Source organism: Sturnus vulgaris, chromosome 19, assembly GCF_052056855.1.
Source record: "Sturnus vulgaris isolate bStuVul1 chromosome 19, bStuVul1.hap1, whole genome shotgun sequence".
NCBI classification, from domain to species: Eukaryota; Metazoa; Chordata; class Aves; order Passeriformes; family Sturnidae; genus Sturnus; species Sturnus vulgaris.
Window position 1 is genome coordinate 12,361,067 of NC_142261.1, and position 19,254 is coordinate 12,380,320.

Consider the following 19,254-nt stretch of genomic DNA (forward strand, 5'->3'; position numbering starts at 1 on the left):
CCCCTCCTGGATCAGCTGGAAAACCCACCAGGACTGGAGCACACAGAGGGGAGCAGGCCTGGGGACTGATCAAAGCACAGCTCCAATCAGTGTGTGGAACAGGGAAGGATTTTGATGTTGACTGGGGAAAAAAAACCATGGAAGGGACTGGAGTGGGAGTTCCTTGATCTGTTGGTGCTGGTGGCCTCAGAAGGTGTCCAGGAATGTGTCCTGGCTGTCACCAGTTGAGCAGCCACTGTCCCCCCCACTCAGTGGAGCCCTTCAACATTGCCATGTGTGACAGGCTGGGGCACAGGGATGCACATCCAAGCTTGGAGAGAGCAGGCCCAGCTCCCACTCTGGAGCATCCCACAGCCCTTGGGGGGCCCCCATTTCCCATTTCCTTGGGGGTAGGGTTCCCTTGCTCCAGAGACTTCCATCCATTCCAAAGAGGAGCCACCTGGGTGCTCTTATTAATCCACCTGTCCTGCATGTGGAAGTGAGGATAGGACACAGGGCTGATCCTGCATCCTCCGAGCCCCAGCCCTGTGCTTCTGCTCTCCAGCAAACCCAGGGCTCCTGCCTAGAAGGATAAAAACATTCTCTAGTTGGACCTGAAGCTCATCCAGGCTCCAGCCAAGGCTGGCTGCTGTCACATCCAGTCCCTGCTCCTGTCAGAGCCCATCTCAGGATAGGGCTGATGCTCCTGTGATAATTTGCCATCACATCCCGAGGTGGGAGCCCTGCCCTGCTGGAGAGATCCAGGCAGGATTTGGCCATAGGCAGCTGGCTCCTGCCTGTGCTCTTCATGAATCTGGACCCACCACCTCCCTGCCCAGCCAAACCTGGAATGCTCTGGCAGCGGGCACGGCCCTCCTGGACAAATCTGCTGCCTGAGCTGCCTCCAGGGATGCTGCTGGACAGGATCCCCCCTGTCCCAGGAGCTGCACACCCTGCACACCCTTCCTGAGACAGCCAAGGGCCTCCCTCACCCCAAGCTTTACCAGCAAGGAGAGACGACTCAAATTCTCAGTGTGGAGAAACCTTGGGATATTTTCCCTCTTTGCCCCTCGCCTGCAGCACATCAGAAGCAGGGCTGAGGGAAGCTCCACAGGAGCTCCAGCACCTGGACCCAGGCAGGCTCACACTCTGAATTTATCAGGAACAAACACGGCACAAACACCTGAGGAAATTAAACATCAGTTCTAAAAGCCTGGGTCGTTGTCCAGCCTGGATCACAGAGCCCAGCATGGAGCTGGACAGAGCAGGCAGAGCAGGGACCTGAGGGGATGGAGCCCACCCAGGAAATGGGGAATGTTGGCTCCAGGTGACAGACAGCCCCTGTGCAGGGCTGGAGCTCTCCTGAGCACACATCCCATTCCAGAGGCAGGGACAGAGCCAGGGGAGCAGCTCAGACCATGGGAGGCTGCTGGGCAGGCAGGAACACCACACACAGAGGCTGCAACAGGCAGGAGGAGGGTTTATTGAAATAAAAGTGTGTATAAATAATTCTGTCCCTTTCCCGGAGCAGAGGCAACCAGGCAGCCCCAGCCAGGCTCTGGGGGTGCCCCGGCCTCAGCCCCACTGCAGGTTGGGGGGCACCAGCCACCCCCCAGGTGGGGGGGCCTGCAGGGACGGGGGCAGCTCCTGCACTGGTGGCCAGCCCGGAGGGTACTGGAATGGTGCTGGTTTCTCGGGAAGAGCACTGTGAGGGGAGATGGAAAGGGATGAGGTGAGCAGCAGTGTGTCAGTCTGACACCAAGGCCAGGCTGGGGGCTGGGCTTCCCTGTGCCCCCTCCAGTAGCCCCCAAAGAGAAGGGGCCAGCAGAGGAGGGTTTTGGTTATCACCAAATGGGTTCATTCACCCCTCCATCCCAAATCCAGCACCACAACAATTGTGTGACCATTCCCAGAACACCCAAGCAGCCTAACACAGCGTGTGCCAGTGAAAACTCAGGTGGGAACACTGAGGTGAGGGGGGCTCTGGGGTGGGCAGAGCAGCCCAGCCCCCTGAGAGGGGCACCAGCTGCCAGGTGCTGGGAGCAGGGCTGATCCCAGCCCCTCCATCCCCACTCCTCACACAGCTGAGTTGGAAGAAGAACAAACAAAACCAGCAGATGTTTCTTTCCAAGCAGCCCAAATCCCAAGCCAGCTGTGCACTTCCCAAAGGACAAGGACCCCTCGGAAACGGAGGAGCTGCCAAACCAGCGGGGTGTGTGCACCAGAGGACCCTTCAGCAGAGGGAAGAGGCTTCTCCTCCACCCCACGGCCTGGGAATCACTCTGGCCCTGCCATTCTCCTCAGCTTTACTGGTCCAGGCTGCTGCAACCACCACCCTGGGATGAAGAAGTGCAGGAGCAAGAACCATCTCTACCTTGCCCCCAGCTTGACCGGGGCATGTTTAAATTCATGGCAAACGTACCTTCCCCATTAATTCCCAAGTACAGGAAGCTCATTTGTTCTCTCACACAAGCCCTGACAGCAGCCTTGCAGCTTCTCAGGCCTCTACCTCTGATAAGGATGCATCTTTTTAATTGTTATGCCAGAAGAAATCTAATCAAACTCCTTTACATAACCCCGGGGAGAAGCAGCACCCTCCTCTCCCTGCGGGGCCGTGGCCAAGAGCCAACTACAGGAGTAGTTTTCCAGGAGTGTTTTCCAGGCAACTGACACAGAGCAAAGTCACTTGGTTCAAGGTTTATCCCCTCAGTGAGGATTCTCAGAGCCCAGGATGAGGCAGGACCATGAGGACACACACCAGCACCCCTGGGTAGGGATAGTTGGTGTCATTCCCCCAGCACTGTGGCTCAGGAGCACGGGGGATATGGAGCAGAGGGAATGCTGCAAGGTGGAGCCATCACCTAATGAGCTGTTTCCTGAGCAGCAGGACTGATCAATAGGCAGGATGCTGCCTGGGTACTCAATTCCCCGGGGTCTCAGGAGCTACAAGTGCTCTATCAAAGGTTTACCTACAGCTGGAGCATTCTCAATGGCTGTCCCACAGGGATTCTCCAGTGGCCAGCAAGGTCAAGAATATTTCCTTTCTGAAGGTGTTAATGGGATACCTCTTCTCTACCCACTTCCACACTCATGGAACTTGTGGCATTGCAGAAGCTTTGAGGCCTTGGACCCTTTTCTGATGGAAACCCACACTCTGTGTTTCCTTTGGAAATCGGTAAAAATCAATGCCATGAAATGTGGGGCTGGAGGGCACAAGGGAAGCACAGAGATGATCAGGAAGGGAGTTGGCAAGGCTGGAGAGAGGAAGGAAAGTTCCAATAGTTGGTGTTTAATTCCTGTAGCAGATGGTTTCTGAGCCTGCAGGGACAGGGAGGTTGGAAAAAGAGCAACAATCCTGGAAATTTGTTTTGTGCATCTATAGAGGCAGCAGAGACCAAGTTCAGAAGGTCTGAACATTCCTCTGGGTATGACCAAGTAGTTCTGAAGGTCTGGAAATTCCTCTGGGAACAGTGATGGCTATCTTCTCTAAGAGCTGATCTATCCCACGTTCCAGGGATTCACAGGCAGGACAAACAAAATGGGGCAAGTGAGGTGTGGGGGACAGGAATGTGGGCACCTCTGCAAGGCCAAGGGCAGCCGAGCTGAGGGACAGAACAATCCCAGAGCAACAAGCTCAGACAAGCAGCAGAAGGAAGATCCTGTCCAGTCCAAACACGGAGAGGACGTGAACAAACAGCGAAAGAACAGAAGAGAGATTTGGCACCTGCCCAAATGTCATCCCATTAAGCCTGCGGCACAGTCAGGTGAGCGAGGAAACAGCCGGCACCGAATCTGAATGGATACTGTGAGGAGGAGCCAATCCCACCCTCCCTGGCAGGCAGGGGACGGGGGAGCTGTCAACAGATGAAAGCAGGCTCCTGACACTGAGCCCCGGGTGTTAATGAGCCAGCACAGCACCGGCTCTATCCTTCTAGGTGTGTCTGTGCACTCTGCAGAGAGCAAGGCCACCCCTCTGCTGTGGCTTGTCCCCAGAGTGTGTCCCTGGCACGTGGGGACAGGCAGGGCTGCACCCACACACGGGCCCCTCAGGAGTGCTGGCTGGGGGTGTTGGGACCCCAGATCCTCTGCACCCTCCCCCATCCCAGCCCTCCTGTGGGATCCCCCTCTGCATCCACACCGGATGATCCCCAGTACCTGTTACTCTGAGCTGCACTCAGCCTCTGGGCTCTCTTGTCCAGCCAGTCCTCGATGGTGCCAGGTGGGATATCTGCTCCTTCCCTCTGCAGCTCCTTCAGCCTCTTCTCCCCTGCTTGAGAGAAAGGTTTGAGATCAGGGAGGGCTGGATCAGAGGCAGGGCCATGAGAGAAAAGGCCACCAGATCCCTGTCCTTTCACTCCATTAAACCTGCTGCTCATTACCCTGCACAGTTTCACAGGGTGGAGAGCGTGCACCATGCCTGTGGCAGCCCCTCCTCCTCCTCTGCCCTCCTGGCATCCGATGCTTGGAGTAATCCCTGGTGACAGCTGCAGCCAGGCAGAGCAGGGGACAAGAGCTAAACCAGCACGGTGGCAGTTTGGGCACGGAGGGGAATCCGACATCTCCCCCCGAGGCAGATCACTGTCATCACCCTCGGCTGCAGCAGCCTGGCCTGGCCCTGAGCCGTTCCCAGAGCCCTGTCCCTCCAACTGGCAGCAGCAACTGTGCCACCCCTGCCCTGTTAGGTGGGAATGACGGGGACGGTGTCCAGATCGATGCAGCCTTGGCAGCCCGGCAGAGTCTGAACAGTTCTGGGTGCGTGTTCCAGCCGGCAGACAGATCCCAGGGCTGCTGTCAGGGCTGGTTAAGGAGCTCCCTGCCTGATGTGTCCCCAACCCCTGCACAGCCCAGGCAGAGCTGTCACCAGCCCGGGGCAGAACCAGGGCACAGAGAACCAGGGGACAAATCATTGTATTTAGAACCATGGAATGGTTTGGTTGGAAGTCACCTCAAAGCTCATCCAATCCCACCCCTGCCCTGGGCAGGGACACCTTTCACTGTCCCAGGCTGCTCCAAGTCCTGTCCAACCTGGCCTTGGACACTTCCAGGGATCCAGGGGCAGCCACAGCTGCTCTGGTGACCCTGTGCCAGGGCCTCATCCCATCAGAGGGAAGGATTTTTTCCATACATCACAGAATGACAGAATTACAGAATCTATCAGGTTAAAGACAGGTCATTGAGTCCAACCTATACCTAACCTAAATGTCCCCTCTTTCAGTCTGAACCCATTACTCCTTGTTCTGTTTCTCAGGGTGGTTAGGAACGAGGAAGGAAACCAGCAGCAAACCTCTGCTGTTTACTGAATCAAGATTTCAACCCCTCCAATCACTCTGGAAGGGCTGTGTGGGGTAGATGCCCACAGGTACCCCCTGGGGAAAAGGGCACGGAGCCAGCATGGCACAAACCCACAGCTGTGGGTTAGCAAAGCTCCCCAGTGTCCCCAGCTGCAGGGAGGGAGATGGTGCTGAACAGCTCTTGCAGGAGTCCTGACACAACCACACTCAGGGATGAGGACACACTCCCAGGGATCCCATCTCCAGCCTAGTGGAAACTTCCCAGCTAACAGAACAGGAAACTCAGAAAATCAAATACTGGTGACAATAAAAAGGAAGCAGAAGCAGCTGTCTGTCATTCCCTTAACTCTGCTCATCCATCCTTCTGGGGGATCCCTGATCCTATTTAGGGATCAAGGCACCTGCAGTCGTGCCCCTCAGGAGCCTGCTCCACACCCACCCACCATATGTCTCAGGTTTTAAGGAAAATATTATACCTTTGCAGACAGGGTGTGAAATTAATAGTGCTTGGGCAGAGTGAAGGATCACTTCATCCTACTGGTGGCAACCAATTATTCATCTGCCTGTTGAATACTAAATCAGGATGGCAGGGATGTGCTACACAATGAGCAGCCAGATGGATAATTTGTCATCCAGCCTTTTCAGCTGCTGCTGCTGGGCGGGGTGACAATGTGCCCAGTGCCACCGCACAAAGCCTGCTGAGGTCCTCATGTCCGGCTGCTGCTCCGAGCCCCCCGACAAGGCTGGACACAGGAATGTTCCAGTCTCCCACAGTTGTTCCAAAGAATCAAAGCCCAAGCAGAGCTACCTGGGGTCAACCCAACCAGCTGGCCAGGTGAGGGATAGGGAGGCAAGAAGCTCAGCCTGGAGAGCTGGGCACGGCACACTCAGGGTTAGACTCACCTGGCAACCCTGAGCACCTTATTTCCCTTTGTTCCATGTTCTTCCACCTCCTCAGCACATCCCACCTCAGCAAGGGGACAGACAAGCAGTGTCTGTGAGAAGCTTCAATGAGGCAGGGAAGAAAATAATGGAGAGAATCTTTCCTGTCTCTCTGTATCACTGTGATTTCCTCTTCATCCAACTCCCAGCCTCAACAGGCAACAGACCACAAACAGCCCAAGCTTCTCTGTTCAGAGCAGAGAGCCCCAAGGTACCACACCAGGGATGGAGCAGCCACAACTCATGGTCCCAGCCAGAAAAGTTCACTGGATGTTGTGGAACCCGCTGGATTTGCACTGCCCCACATGAGACCCCAGGTATCCACATTAGAAAGATATCCAGCTGTCTCCTCACAGCTCCAGGAGCTGCTGCTCAGAGCACTCCAAATAACTCAGAAATAAGGCAGCAGGGACAGGCAACTCTCCAGCTCTGCCCACCCTGATGATGTCCGTGTCCCTCTGGAGCACACACATCCCATCCAGGGACCACCAAATGCACCCTGAGATTGGAAATACTCCCTGAATGCCAGCAGCTATCCCAAGAAGCAGCTCTGAAAAGCCTTTACCAATCCTTGCTCCCCACACGTGACTGTGCAGCCAGGCAGGTGTGAAGGTGCTTCCCCCTCCTCCTTTTCACTGTGGTGTTTGCTTCAAAGTCTAATTACAGCCAATTAAAAGAGCATCTGTAGTCATAATGTGCCTCTAATAATGCCAGAGTGGGGTCCACATTCATCTTCTCTCCTCATGGGTTTTCTTCTTGAAAAAGGCATTGCTGTGTGGAGATGGAGCCCCCAGTAGGGGTGGGTCACCCAGCAAGGAGATGCACATGAAACCCCTCAGCTGCTCCCTGGTGGATGCTGTGGAACCCCAGCTCCTGCAGAGCACAAGAACAGCACCAGAGCGTGGCTGAGATGAGGCTGAGGAGCCCCTGCAACCGGAGCAGCCAAACAAGGACCTGCCCTGCAGGCCAGCGTGAGCGCTCCTCCCACTGCCTCCCCAGTTAAACCAGTGCACTCCAGCCACCCCAGCAGGGTCCCTCTGATCCTTTCAACCTCATGGACATCCTGCAAACACTCACCAGCTGTGCCCTCCTCTGCAGCCCTGGCTGGTTGGAGTCACCAGAGCCCAGCCAGGCCAATCCTGCCTGCACCAGGGACACGGATTAGCAGGGAGCCAATAACTCTGAGCAAGGAGATGGCAATTTGACAGTGACTTTTCCTGACATGACTGTACTTAAAATGACAGCCTGGAAGTGTCTGGCTGATGAATGATGCAGCAGATGCAGAAGGCTAATGCTTTGATGGGAGAACAGCTGGGAATATGAGCTCCCTCCCTTCTGAAGGTGTAAACTGTTGCTTCTTGATGAGGATATTCTACAGGGTGCAGAGATGCTGATGCCAAAGTAGGCCAGGCTCCAAGCTGTTCTAGAACGTGGAATCATCTAGAAATTTTCCTACTTAACCCACAAAACTTAGACAAACTACAGAGTGAACTCCCAGCATTAAAAAGGCCAAATGTTAAGGATAATGTCGTGTTTCCTTTGGTTGTGATAAAAATGCTTCGTTATCAAGGTGAGTTCACAGACACAGAGCTACCAACACCAAACACTCACCGGGACTCAGGGACAGGTTCAATATTTACATGATTTAAAAAGTGCCATCATGGTTTAGCTGGGTTAAAAAAAAGACAGACTAGGCTTTGCCTGCACCAGAGCTGAAGAAAGGGGGGGTTAAGCAGCACTGTGGGCCCACCAGGAGAGCATCCCCCACCAGCCTGGCCATCCCCAGCATGGTCCCCCCAGGCTTGGGAAGTCTCTGGAGCTTCCAGCCTCTCAGTTCATCTCAAATCCCTGACAGCCCCTGGCTCCAAACCTGCCAAAATCTCCCAGCTGGGTCAGTGAGAAGCAGCCTGGTCTAGATTGCTCCAATCCCTGTGGCTGTGGCTTGGGATGGATCATGGCTCAGAGATCCTGAGACTAAGTGGGAATGCAACTGGGACATTACTGATGGAGGATCCTGTGTGAATTACACACCTGCCACACACGAGCTTGCCCTCAACTCTGCCTCAGCCCCAGCACCTGAGACACTTTGGCAGCTGAAGGAGTGCTGGAATGTCCCCATGACTCACCAGACAGTGTCTGATCCTTCTATCCTGTCTTTTTTACAGGCTGGGCCTCTCTTCCACCAAATCCTGCTGAGCCTTTCCCTGCACCAAATCCCTCCAAACTCTCTGACCAGAGCTGGAGTCTGTGTAATGCACAAAGCCACACCATGAGAGAGGTGAGCAGGACTGAACTCTCTACCCAAGCACCCCCTGTCCCCTGGCCATTGCTCCTTCAGGGCTAATTGGTAAATGAATTGTTTGACTCCTGAACACAAATGCAAGGTTTCCCAGTAATCTCCCTGGAATTGGCTCTCACCAGCCAATGCTGCACTTACACCGACCCATTTGACACAAGTCAATACTCAATAACAAGTGTAATTGGCAAGGAAAGCTGCCTGAGCACAGAGGAGCTGCCAGCCTTCCCTGCTCCGCTCCAGAGAGCTCCCCTTCTCCTGCAGGAACAGCCAGTGCCTGCAAATGCTGGAGGCTCCTGTGCCTGTCACTCTGTGCCAGCCTTGGAGCCCAGCACAGAGGGGTCAGGGAGAGGCCCTGGCTGGAAGGTGACTCTGGGAAGGGAAGGAGTGCTCCAGCCCCACTGTGTGGCACTCAGAGATTGATTCACAACCACCTCGGGGGCTCTCACTGACTCAGCACGGTTGGAATAGCTCTGTGCTGCCTGCCTGCCTCCCCCTGAGCTCTTCCTCCCCAAATGGGATCCCTCTGAGGGCCAGGAGAGGCTCTACCCCTGCACACTCCCTGTCTCACATCCCACACTTCCAACACTTCAGCCTGGCTTTGCCAGACTCTTGGTAAAACAACAGCTGGCTCCAGCGAGGATGTGGGCATGGGAGCTGCTCCAAACTGGGCTACACTGGGACACCAGGCTGGGGAAGGAATCCTTCCTCTCTGCTCCACACTGTGAGGCCACATCTGGGTGCTGTACCCAGTGCTGGGCTCCCCAGTACAGAGACAATAGGCACAACCCAAAATACAGGAATTTCCATCAGGATTTTTTATTTAAATATTTGAAAAATTACACATTTTTATTATGAACCTAGTCAAACAGTGGATCAGGTCATCCACAGAGTCTCCAGCCTTGAGATATTCAAAACACAATTGGATGTGGCCCTGAGCATCCTGCTTGAATTCACACTGCTCTGAGCATGGTTAGGATTAAATGATTTCCAGTGGAGATTTCAACCATTCCACAAGTTCTCACCAACACCTCACACTCCCTGGAAGTGTCCTACAGGCTGGACAGGGCTTGGAGCAACCTGGTCTAGTGGAAGGTGTCCCTACCTACGGCAGGGGTGGAGTGAGATGAGCTCTAAGATCCCTTCCCACCCAGCCCTATCTGTGATTCTGTGATTTTCTTTAACCACTAAAGTAATGACTCCTATGGAGAAAACAGAGCTACCACCTCTTTTCCCTAAAAGAAAAGTAGTTCCAAGAATGAGAAAGTTCAAAAGTGCTCTGCAGACTCCCAGCAGGGAGCAGCTGCCATCCACCCCCTGCCCACACTTCACTTCCATCCAAAGCCACCCAAGCAGAGGCTGTTTCTGAATCCAGGACCCCTTTCACAGCCCGACAGCAGGACAGCTCTTCCCACGGGTGGAAGCAGCAGCTCCCTGGTAATAGCAGCAAGGTGGGGGGAAATCAAATCCATAAATTTAAGGGGACATGATGTACCAGTGCCCTCTGCTGCTGACAGTTTTTATTCCCTGACTGAACAAAACCCCGAGGGCTCCCAAAGGCCACTCCAAACTCTTGCTGCCAAGTGGTAACAGCACTGCTCAGCTCCAGGTCTGTGTTTGTGCCAGCAGCTCGAGAGCAGGGAGCAGATGACAAACTGCAGCATTTCCAGGCTCCCACAGCACTGGGAAGCAGGAGGGAGGGACCCATGCTTGGTTGGCTCAGCCTGCACAACCCCTCACACCCCCTGCAGCAACTGTCCCTCCAAAGAGATCCTCACACATTGCCTTGTTGGAAGACTCACCTTGAACCTGGGCACTCAGCTTCTCCAAGTCTTGTTCTGTCATGTGAGAAAATCTGCAGTTGGACCCAAAATCACACTGTCCTGGTATGAAATAGGGAGATTTGAAAATTCAGTTTCAAAATCCTCTAGATTAGATATTAAGAAATATTTCTTCACAGAAAGGGTTGTAAAGCATTGGAATGGACTGCTCAGAGATGTGGTGCAGTCACCACCCCTGGAAATGCTCAATGAAGTGTGTGGATGTGGCACCTGGGGATATGGTTCAATGATGAACACGGTGGTGCTGTACTGACATTTGGACTTGGTGATCTTAAAGGTATTTTCCAGCTTTAATAATTCTGGGAAAAGCCAGAGTTCCATGAGAACCACCCACAGGAGGTCCTTGTGCAAGCAAACCCAGGCTCCATCACACCTGGATGCCAGACACAGGCCCAAACCCCTCCCTCCAGCCCTGGGCTGGCTCTGGAAGGAGCTGCTGGAACCCAGGCACTTCTTTCCACCTCAGAACTCCTCACCTGTTTGCAGAAACTTCCGACAAGGTTTCTTGGTTTGCTCTTCCTGCAGGATAGCAGCAGCATCTGGGGAGACAAGGGATGAGCCCAGGTAAAGATCCTGGGCACAGTAAAGTCCCATCATGTCCAGTCCCAAACTGGTCAGGGACCAGAAGGAAGCAGAGGGACACCCAGGCAATGGTTTCACAGCCAGTTTAACCCACTCCCACTGCACTCTTCAGGCTGGCACTAACACACCTGGAGCTGTGTGCTGAGACAGGTCAGAGGGTTTCACCTCTGAGGCTGCCTGATTCAGCAGCATCACGTGCTCAATTCCCAGGCACACAGGGTGCATAAAGCATCAGTGCTGATTTATTTTCCCTTCCCACTCCCCCCTTCATCCATCACCTCCCCAGTCCCAAGGAAGGGAGTGGCAGACAGCTGGGAGCACCCACCTCGGAATAAGTCATACCAGACTCTCTTAGCCCGGAGATGCTGCACTCCATTGAGATGTTTCTTCCTGTTGTGCAGGTTGTCCTGGAAGGACCTGTCACAGTAGTCACAGAAGTACCTTTTTCCCATCTCTCTCCTGGCAGAACAGCATCAGCATGCCCTGGAATCATCAGGCAGCTCCTCGGCGCCCAGCCATGGGAATGGAGGATCCAGGATTTACAGCGCCTGCTTCCAAAGGAGGAGAACTCAAATCACTTAGGGTTGGCAGACAGAGGAAGAGGTGAGACCCAACAGTTTATATCCTTGTCCATCACAGACTGCTGGGGCAGGATCTGCTGCCTGTACGTGGGAGAAAAGGCCTGATCTGCATTTATCTCTGTCACCCAAAGCAACAACAACTCTGCTGCAAGGATTCTCCTTCCCCGAGTTGAGACCACAGAAAACAGAGCCACAGGCACCAGGGAAGGTGCAGCACAAACCATCCGAGGTGCAAACAGGGGAGATGGAGGTCCTGGGGACCTTTGACCACAATCTTAATGAGCTGATACAAAAGAGGAAGGAAACTCCCCCGTGTCCATCTCTGCAAGGTAAGGAAGAAACTCAACATAGCTCATATTATCCTCAAAGATAAAACAGAAGCTGATCTCACCTGTTCTGCAGGTGGGAAGCTGCATTACAAACATTACAGGACATATTTCCTACAGTCCACTGAGCCACCTGTTTTTTCCTGTACATGATGGGTTCCTCTAATCATCCTCCCTAGCCTATGGCACCAAGGTGTGTTGGCTCTGAGTACAGCACTAAGATCACAAGAGAATCTGGGAGCTCCCACCTGTGCTGGGCCTGGAGCCACTGTCAGTGCAGGTGAGATCAGCTTGTGTTTTATCCTTCAGGCACCTGTCCCTGCTGGAGGGGCAACAAACACCCTGAAGGAGCTGCAAGCTGCAAGCAGGGATATAAAGGTACCTGGTGAATGGCAAAGATGGATGGACTGGGAGAGAAAACTCCAAAAGCAATTCTCCAGGTTTTGACACTTTGACAGCCGAATACATTTAAAAACTGGCACGGAGACCAGCACAAGAAATAAAGATTTTATAAATAAAACAGTCCAGAATCAATGACAGCCCCCCAGCTGATCCCTCCAGCTCAGCACGGAGCTCCAGGCAATCCCTCAGAGCCCAGTGTGCCCAGCTCAGGCAGGGCTGCCAAGCTCCTGCCACACATCCACCCCAACAGAAGCACCAGCACCACATTCCCTTCCCTCCCCTGCTCCCAGGAACTGCTGCTTTGAAACCAAGCCTCTGGAAATCTCCAAGGACTCACAGCACAAGTTAAAGCAAAGCTGCATTTCATGGGAAGACCTGAGATTTTTTAAATTGGATTGAAAACCTCCACACCAAAGGTAAAGTGTTCAGATATTCCAAGTGAACTGGAAATCTCGTGTCAAGGTTCTTTCCTGGGGGGCCGAGGGCTGGCCATGTGTGCTGGGACCCCAAATCCTCCATGCCCTGGGCTGATCCCGACTCAGCTCTGCAGGGTTTGAGTCTGAAATCGTCCTCCTCCAGCCCAAGAATCTAAACCCAAGTGCTGCTTAATGAGCATGGAGCCATAAATTCCCTTATCCTTTACATCCCTGAGTTTTGCAGCCACGTTTGCAGCACTGTGGTGGGGAATTCAGGGGGAACAAGTTAGCCCCACTGGCAGGGTCTGCTTTTAAATACTGAGAAATCCCTGTTCCACATGTTATTCCATAGTCTCCCAAACTTCCTGGTGACACAAAACGCTCCCTGTCTCAGCTGCTGGCTCCTGCACTCCATCTCTGCAGAAAATAATGCTGCAAACAGGGAAAACAAATGAGATTCTGCAGTGGTCCCACACAAGTTTCCAGAGATCTCCCAGGGAATTCTGCCTGCGGAAGCCCAGCAGCAGCCAGCCTTTGAAATTGTATTTCAAACTTTCTCTTTCATCACCACGACAGCAATAATTGCAGAAGCTCCTTCCCCCTCCTCCCCCAACAACCAGGGCAGAAAGCTCCTACAGATTCCAGACAGCCAGATCCCACATGCCACAGCTGCCTGCTCCCAAATTCTCCAAGCAATTCCCACTGCAGGGGATGGACAGATTATAAAAAGCAATTAGAGGAGTATCAGATTCTCCCTGAGACTTCCCTCTTCACTGATTATACCCAACACTTATTCCCATCTTTTCAAGGATTCCACTGCATGGATACCTTGCTGGGTTCTGCCAACTCTCTGCAACACCAGCACTTCCCAGCGCTCTGTGAGTCCAGAGGAGTAAAAAGCTGCTTCTGAGCAGCACCAACCCATTTCCATCTCCCCAAACGGCTCCAGCAGTAAACAAAGAGCATTATTCAGCTGAAAACAGAGATGGTTCCTAATTAAATCCATCTTAGTCATTATGAAATAAAGTAAATGTAGCTGTTCTATAAAGAACTGCCTCAGCCTGGCCGTTTCCTCAGTACCTCCAGCCTCTGATTTGCAACTGAATCAGGGTGCTCAGACCTGGACCCACCGCAGCCATAAACGCTTCCAGCCAGGCTTTGTGCCAGCTTAAAAGTCTTCCTGAATAAATGCAAATTTAAAAAAAAACCCCAATGTAACAACAACCCAGGGCTTTGTGTTGTATGAAAGTCCAATAGCAATGCCGTGCTGTGTCTCCTGGAGCCCTGTTGGGTGAGCAATACCCTGTTGTGAGGCACCTGGAAGGTGACAGCGAGGGGTTTGGGACAACTCCAGCCCAGATATGCTGGGCACCATCCCACATCTTCCTCTCTCCAGCTGCTGCCAGAACACTCCACGTTGCTCTGCACTCTGCATCAGCTGCAGATTTTATCTCGGACTCTCAGGGGTGTTTTTCACGGGCAGAGGGAGGAAGGTGACCCGGGAAGGGGCACGGACTCCTTTGTGCCAGGGGGGAGCTGCTGCTCTGCACACCGAGCCCCGGGAGGTGCTGCTGGGCCTTGACCTCAATTTCCTGCGTTCTCACAGCTCGGGCTCGGGGCCATTCCAGCCACTTTGGATACCCAGGCAGATGTGAATTAATTAAATCCAAGTGTCAGGCTTATGATACTCAGCTGCCAATTTAAATGGGCTCAGATCTGCAGGGAGGCTTGGAATGGCAGCAAAGTCTGCCAGCACCTTCCCAATGACAGAGGGACAGATCCTGCTTTCCATTACACCCAGAGGAAATCACAGAATCATGGAATGATTTGAGCTGGATGGGACATTAAAGCTCATCCAGGTTCACCCTCTGCCATGGGGAGGGACACCTTTCACTGTCCCAGGCTGTTCCAAGCCCCAGTGTCCAACCTGGCCTTGGGCACTGCCAGGGATCCAGGGGCAGCCACAGCTGCTCTGGGCACCCTGTGCCAGGGCCTGCCCACCCTGCCAGGGAACAATTCCTTCCCAATATCCCATCCAGCCCTGCCCTCTGGCAGTGGGAAGCCATTCCCTGTGTCCTGTCATAGAATCATGGAATAGTTGGGTTGGAAGGGACCTTAAAGCTCATCTCATTCCAACCCCAGCCACAGGTAGGGACATCTTCTACTGGAAATCCAGAGCTTGATTTGGGATCAACACCAATCTGACCACACACTGGTGGCAGCTATGAATGGGCACTTGGGGGAATTTGTCTTAGATAATCCAGAGCAGTTACATTTGAAGAATAAAAATTGAGTTTTTCTGAGCTCTGCTCTGTGGTGACCAGGGACAGGAGCAGGGCAGGGCTGGAACTGGGCCAGGGCAGGCTCAGGCTGGAGCTCAGGGCAAGGTTCTTCCCCCAGAGGGTGCTGGGCACTGCCCAGGCTCCCCAGGGAATGGGCACGGCCCCGAGGCTGCCAGAGCTCCAGGAGCGTTTGGACAGCACTGCCAGGGATGGACAGGCTGGGATTGTTGGGGGGTCTGGGCAGGGACAGGGGCTGGATCCATGATCCCTGTGGGTCCCTTCCAGTTCAGGCTGTTCTGGGGTTCCAAAGGGATAACACTGCACAGGAATGTGCCAGGCACCTTCCAGGCTTCCCGAACAAGCAGAGGTCTTGTCCTAACCCAGAAAAATTCCACAGATCCCCACAGTCCTGCACGAGGGAACAAATACAAATAAATCAGGAGAAATTACTCTGCAGCCAGACCATGTGCTACTTCTGAGTGGGTGAGATAAACAAAACAACAGTGCAGCGTCACTTGAGGGTCTGCTCTGGAATTTCATGTAGATACTTGTTTAACAACAGCCCTGTGGGGTTGTTAAACACCTTCAGTGATAGGATTCCCCTGTCCTGTCTCTGTCTGTTCTGCCTTCCTAAATCCAAATTTACCCCTCTCCCATCTGTGCTAGAGTCACCCCGGGGTTGTTCTGCCCTCACTGAGCTTAAAAAGAGAGAAATATGAAGAGAGGGCAGCAAAGGAGAACATTCCCACTTTTGTTCTGCCACATGGGGCCACTGGAAGAAACATTAGGAAGAAACTGTTCCCTGGCAGGGTGGGCAGGCCCTGGCACAGGGTGCCCAGAGCAGCTGTGGCTGCCCCTGGATCCCTGGCAGTGTCCAAGGCCAGGTTGGACATTGGGGCTTGGAGCAGCCTGGGACAGTGGGAGGTGTCCCTGCCCATGGCAGGGATGGCACTGGATGAGCTTCAAGGTCCCTTCCAAGCAAACCGTTCCACGATTTATGAGCCCCACATCCCTCCCCAACTCCCCCGACATTGACACCAACCACCTTTTGCAATCCGAAACTGCAGAAAATCCCAAATCCCCTCCCCAAATCCCCTACGTTCCGGGGGTGAGCTGAGGGCAGTGACCGCAGCCTCTTTCCTGTCCCTGTCACCCACGGCCGGGCACCCGGGCAGGGCAGGGCAGGGCAGGGCAGGGCTGGGCTGGCCCGGGGTGTCTCTGTCCCCTCAGCCCTCCCGCCCCGCTGCCCCCTGGCCCCAGCCCCGTCTGGGTCCCGCCCCAGCCACGGCCGGGCCGGTTCCACCGCACAAAGCCGGGCACAGACGCTGGGGCTGCCCAGCGGAGGCCGCTGAGGACAAGGCGGGAGAGACGGGACAAGAGATGCCTCACAGGGACCCCTCACAGGGACCGCCGACCACCATCACCCACCTCTGGCCAGGCCCGCGCCGCGCCGCCTACAAATCCCACAATGCCCCGCGTCAACAGCGCATGCGCAGGTCATAAACGGCACGGAGCGTGGCCTACAACTTCCAGCATGCCCCACGGGGGCTCGGCACGCCGAAAAATCACAGAGCACCGCCTACATCTCCCAACAGACCCTGCGTGCGGCGCAGGCGCGGAGCGCGCGGCCAAAATGGCGCTGCTGCGGCAGTTGTACGGGTCTCTGTTCCGCCGCAGCTCCACTTTCGCGCTGTCGATCGTGCTGGGCGCGGTGATCTTCGAGCGCGCCTTCGACCAGGGCGCGGACGCGCTCTTCGAACACCTCAACGAAGGGGTAAGGGCTGTGGAAGGCCCTGTCGGGGCCGCCCGGGCGTGGGTCCAGTGCTGAAGGTCAGGCCGGCCACGCTGGGCCCAGTGCGGGCCGCGCCCCGGCAGCCCCAGGCCCGCGGCTCGGCCTCGGGGCTCACTGAGGGTCAGTGCAGCTCGGCCGCGCCCGAGGTGGCTCCGTGGCTGTCGGGGCACTCGGTGGTCGGGGCTTCGGAGATGTCCTTGGGCTTCTCTGGCCGCAAGGCAGGGGGGAGCGGGGGTTGCTCTGTAGACCCCCGCTTGGTCGATGTGCCCTTGGCGGAGGAAGGGGATAAGGGCTGGTGGCCTTGAGTGTCCCCAGCGTGAACCTTGGGTGAAAGAGGTCAAGTCGTTCTTAGGTTCCTAAGTACAGCAGTGACGGGGTAATGACTGCAAGATACCGAGGCAGGCTTGGGCGAGACCTTAGAGCCCCATTCAGGGCCTACAGAGGCTCCGGGAGATGGGAGGAGGACTTAGACAAGGGCCTGAAGTGATAGGACACAGGGAATAGCTTCCCACTGCCAGAGGGCAGGGATGGATGGGATATTGGGAAGGAATTGTTCCCTGGCAGGGTGGGCAGGCCCTGGCACAGGGTGCCCAGAGAAGCTGTGGCTGCCCCTGGATCCCTGGCAGTGTCCAAGGCCAGGCTGGACAGGGCTTGGAGCACCCTGGGATAGTGGAAGGTGTCCCTGCCCATGGCAGGGGTGGAATGGGGTGGGCTTTAAGGTCCCTGGCAACCCATTCCATTAATAGGATTGTTCTGTACCTCCCTTATGTGCAGGAGCAGAACTGCTCTCTCCAGCCTGGATGGGAATTCAAGGCAGTGTCTCTGGGCCACTAATCCAGGGGAATCTGCAGCTTCCTCCCTGTCCAGTTTAGAAGCCAGGAGCCCCTGCATGCATCCTTATGTCCCCCAGATCCAGTACAGGACTCCATCACCGCCTCTCCAGGCAGGATAATTTGCATTTTGGAGTCAGTCATTCCAACCCCACTGAGAAACTGCCTATAATATCTTGATTTTTCCCCTTCTTGTTTTGCATGCAGAAACTGTGGAAACACATCAAGCACAAGTATGAGAACTGAGCAGCTCAGCAGCAGGAGCCAGCCTGAGGTGGCAACAGGCAGTGCAGAGATGGATTCAGCCTCCTGACACTGGGAATGGATTCCTGATGGAACAACTCCGAGCCAGATACTGTCAGCCACCGACTGATATGATGTGAAGCCAGATGGACTGAAGGAGTTCTGCTGCTGTACTCAACTTACTGTGTTCAAATTAAACTCCTGGTCCTGTTCTGTGTCTGTGTGTTCACTCATCCTTTGGCCTCTCTGTGCCTCCTCCATCTCTGGGAGGTGGAGAATCTTTAAAATCAGCCCTGTTCCTTAGTTCTAAGGCACTGTTAGGAATCACAATGTCTTAAAAGGGGTTTGAAAGCACTTAGACAGTTGTAGTTCAGTGACAGCCCTTGGCTGCCTGGGAAGGGTGAGAAGCTCTCTGCTTCTTCTGAAAAGAAAAGGGGCTTAAAATCATTCACAGCCCCTTTTGTAGCTCAGATGTGATGGAAGTTCTGGGCCTGGTCCCTTTCAGAGCTGCAGGTGCTGCTGCAGCCCTGCCCTGACAGAGGATCTGCACTGCAGGGCTGAGCATGGGGATCAGCTGTACCTTTCAGAGGGGATGTGGATGCCTTTCCTAATTATTCCTGTACCTTCTGGCTCCTCCCATGGCTCGATGAGCAGAAGTGATGTGAGGTTTGTGTGTCACATACCTGCCTCTATCGCGACTGACCCGAGGGAAGGTGCTGGGAAGGAAGAGGGATCACTCAGTTCCTCCCAGCAGCTGGCTCAGAGGAGTCATGGAATGGTTTGGATGGGAAGGGACCTTATAGATGGTCCAGTTCTTCCCCCTGAAGAGCCCAACCCTGCCTGGCCCTGTCAAACACTTCTTTCTACATGGGAAGGGCTATTTGGCCACTTCCTGGGGTAATGACTCAGTTAATTCCTCAGCTCTCAGGTGACTGTAGGGAGATCTGGCTGAGTGACTCCTCTTCCCACTTTCCCAGCCCAGCAGCCCCATCTCTCCCTCCTCAGTCCATTTTCACTAATCGGGAGGAATTGCAGAACAGGCTGAGGCAGAGCCCATTAGAGCCAGTGCTCACAGCAGCTTTGTTGGGTTTGCAAATGAATGCCGGGGGGTAAAACATTTACTCTAAGAACACAACAGCACTTAAACACTTGTGCTTGGAGCCAAACCCAAGGACAGCTTTCCCAGTCCTAGCTGTGCTTCCCTGAGATAGTTAAGAGAAAGATTTAAGCTTTCCTGGGACAATCCCATCTGAGTGAGTGCCAGCTCCCTGTGCTCTGCTGCTGTTCCACACCAGGCTGAGCAGCTCAGAGGGAGTTGCAGGCTCTGAGCAGCAAGGACCAGTGCTGAATACAGGATGAGGGGACAGCACTGCAGTGGGCAGCAGGGAGGAGCTGAAGCCATCGATGCAGAGAGGGGGAGCTGCAGGAGAGCAGCATTATCCCAGCAGGGG

The 19,254-nt window shown here is 54.4% G+C and overlaps 2 protein-coding genes across 5 annotated transcripts; one reads left to right on the forward strand and one right to left on the reverse strand.

Moving 5' to 3' along the window:
* Positions 1-112: 112 nt before the first annotated feature.
* On the reverse strand, positions 113-16,492 carry ZMAT5 (zinc finger matrin-type 5). 4 transcript variants are annotated; one of them, XM_088175896.1, is made up of 6 exons: positions 16,367-16,492; positions 11,257-11,479; positions 10,826-10,888; positions 10,311-10,391; positions 4,135-4,246; positions 113-562 (listed from the first exon to the last, which is right to left on the reverse strand). In XM_088175896.1, the coding sequence occupies exons 2-6, from the start codon at positions 11,381-11,383 to the stop codon at positions 262-264; spliced, it is 684 nt and encodes a 227-aa protein (XP_088032022.1). In that variant the 5' UTR covers positions 11,384-11,479; positions 16,367-16,492; the 3' UTR covers positions 113-261. The 4 variants fall into 4 exon arrangements, with proteins under 4 accessions (XP_088032022.1, XP_088032023.1, XP_014750251.1 ...); XM_088175897.1 differs by having other exon boundaries at positions 11,257-11,482; positions 16,367-16,444; XM_014894765.2 differs by lacking the exon at positions 113-562 and adding an exon at positions 1,440-1,684.
* Positions 16,493-16,512: 20 nt separating this feature from the next.
* On the forward strand, positions 16,513-18,020 carry UQCR10 (ubiquinol-cytochrome c reductase, complex III subunit X). Its single transcript, XM_014894767.2, has 2 exons — positions 16,513-16,712; positions 17,768-18,020. The coding sequence occupies exons 1-2, from the start codon at positions 16,572-16,574 to the stop codon at positions 17,804-17,806; spliced, it is 180 nt and encodes a 59-aa protein (XP_014750253.1). The 5' UTR covers positions 16,513-16,571; the 3' UTR covers positions 17,807-18,020.
* The last annotated feature ends 1,234 nt before the right edge of the window (positions 18,021-19,254 follow it).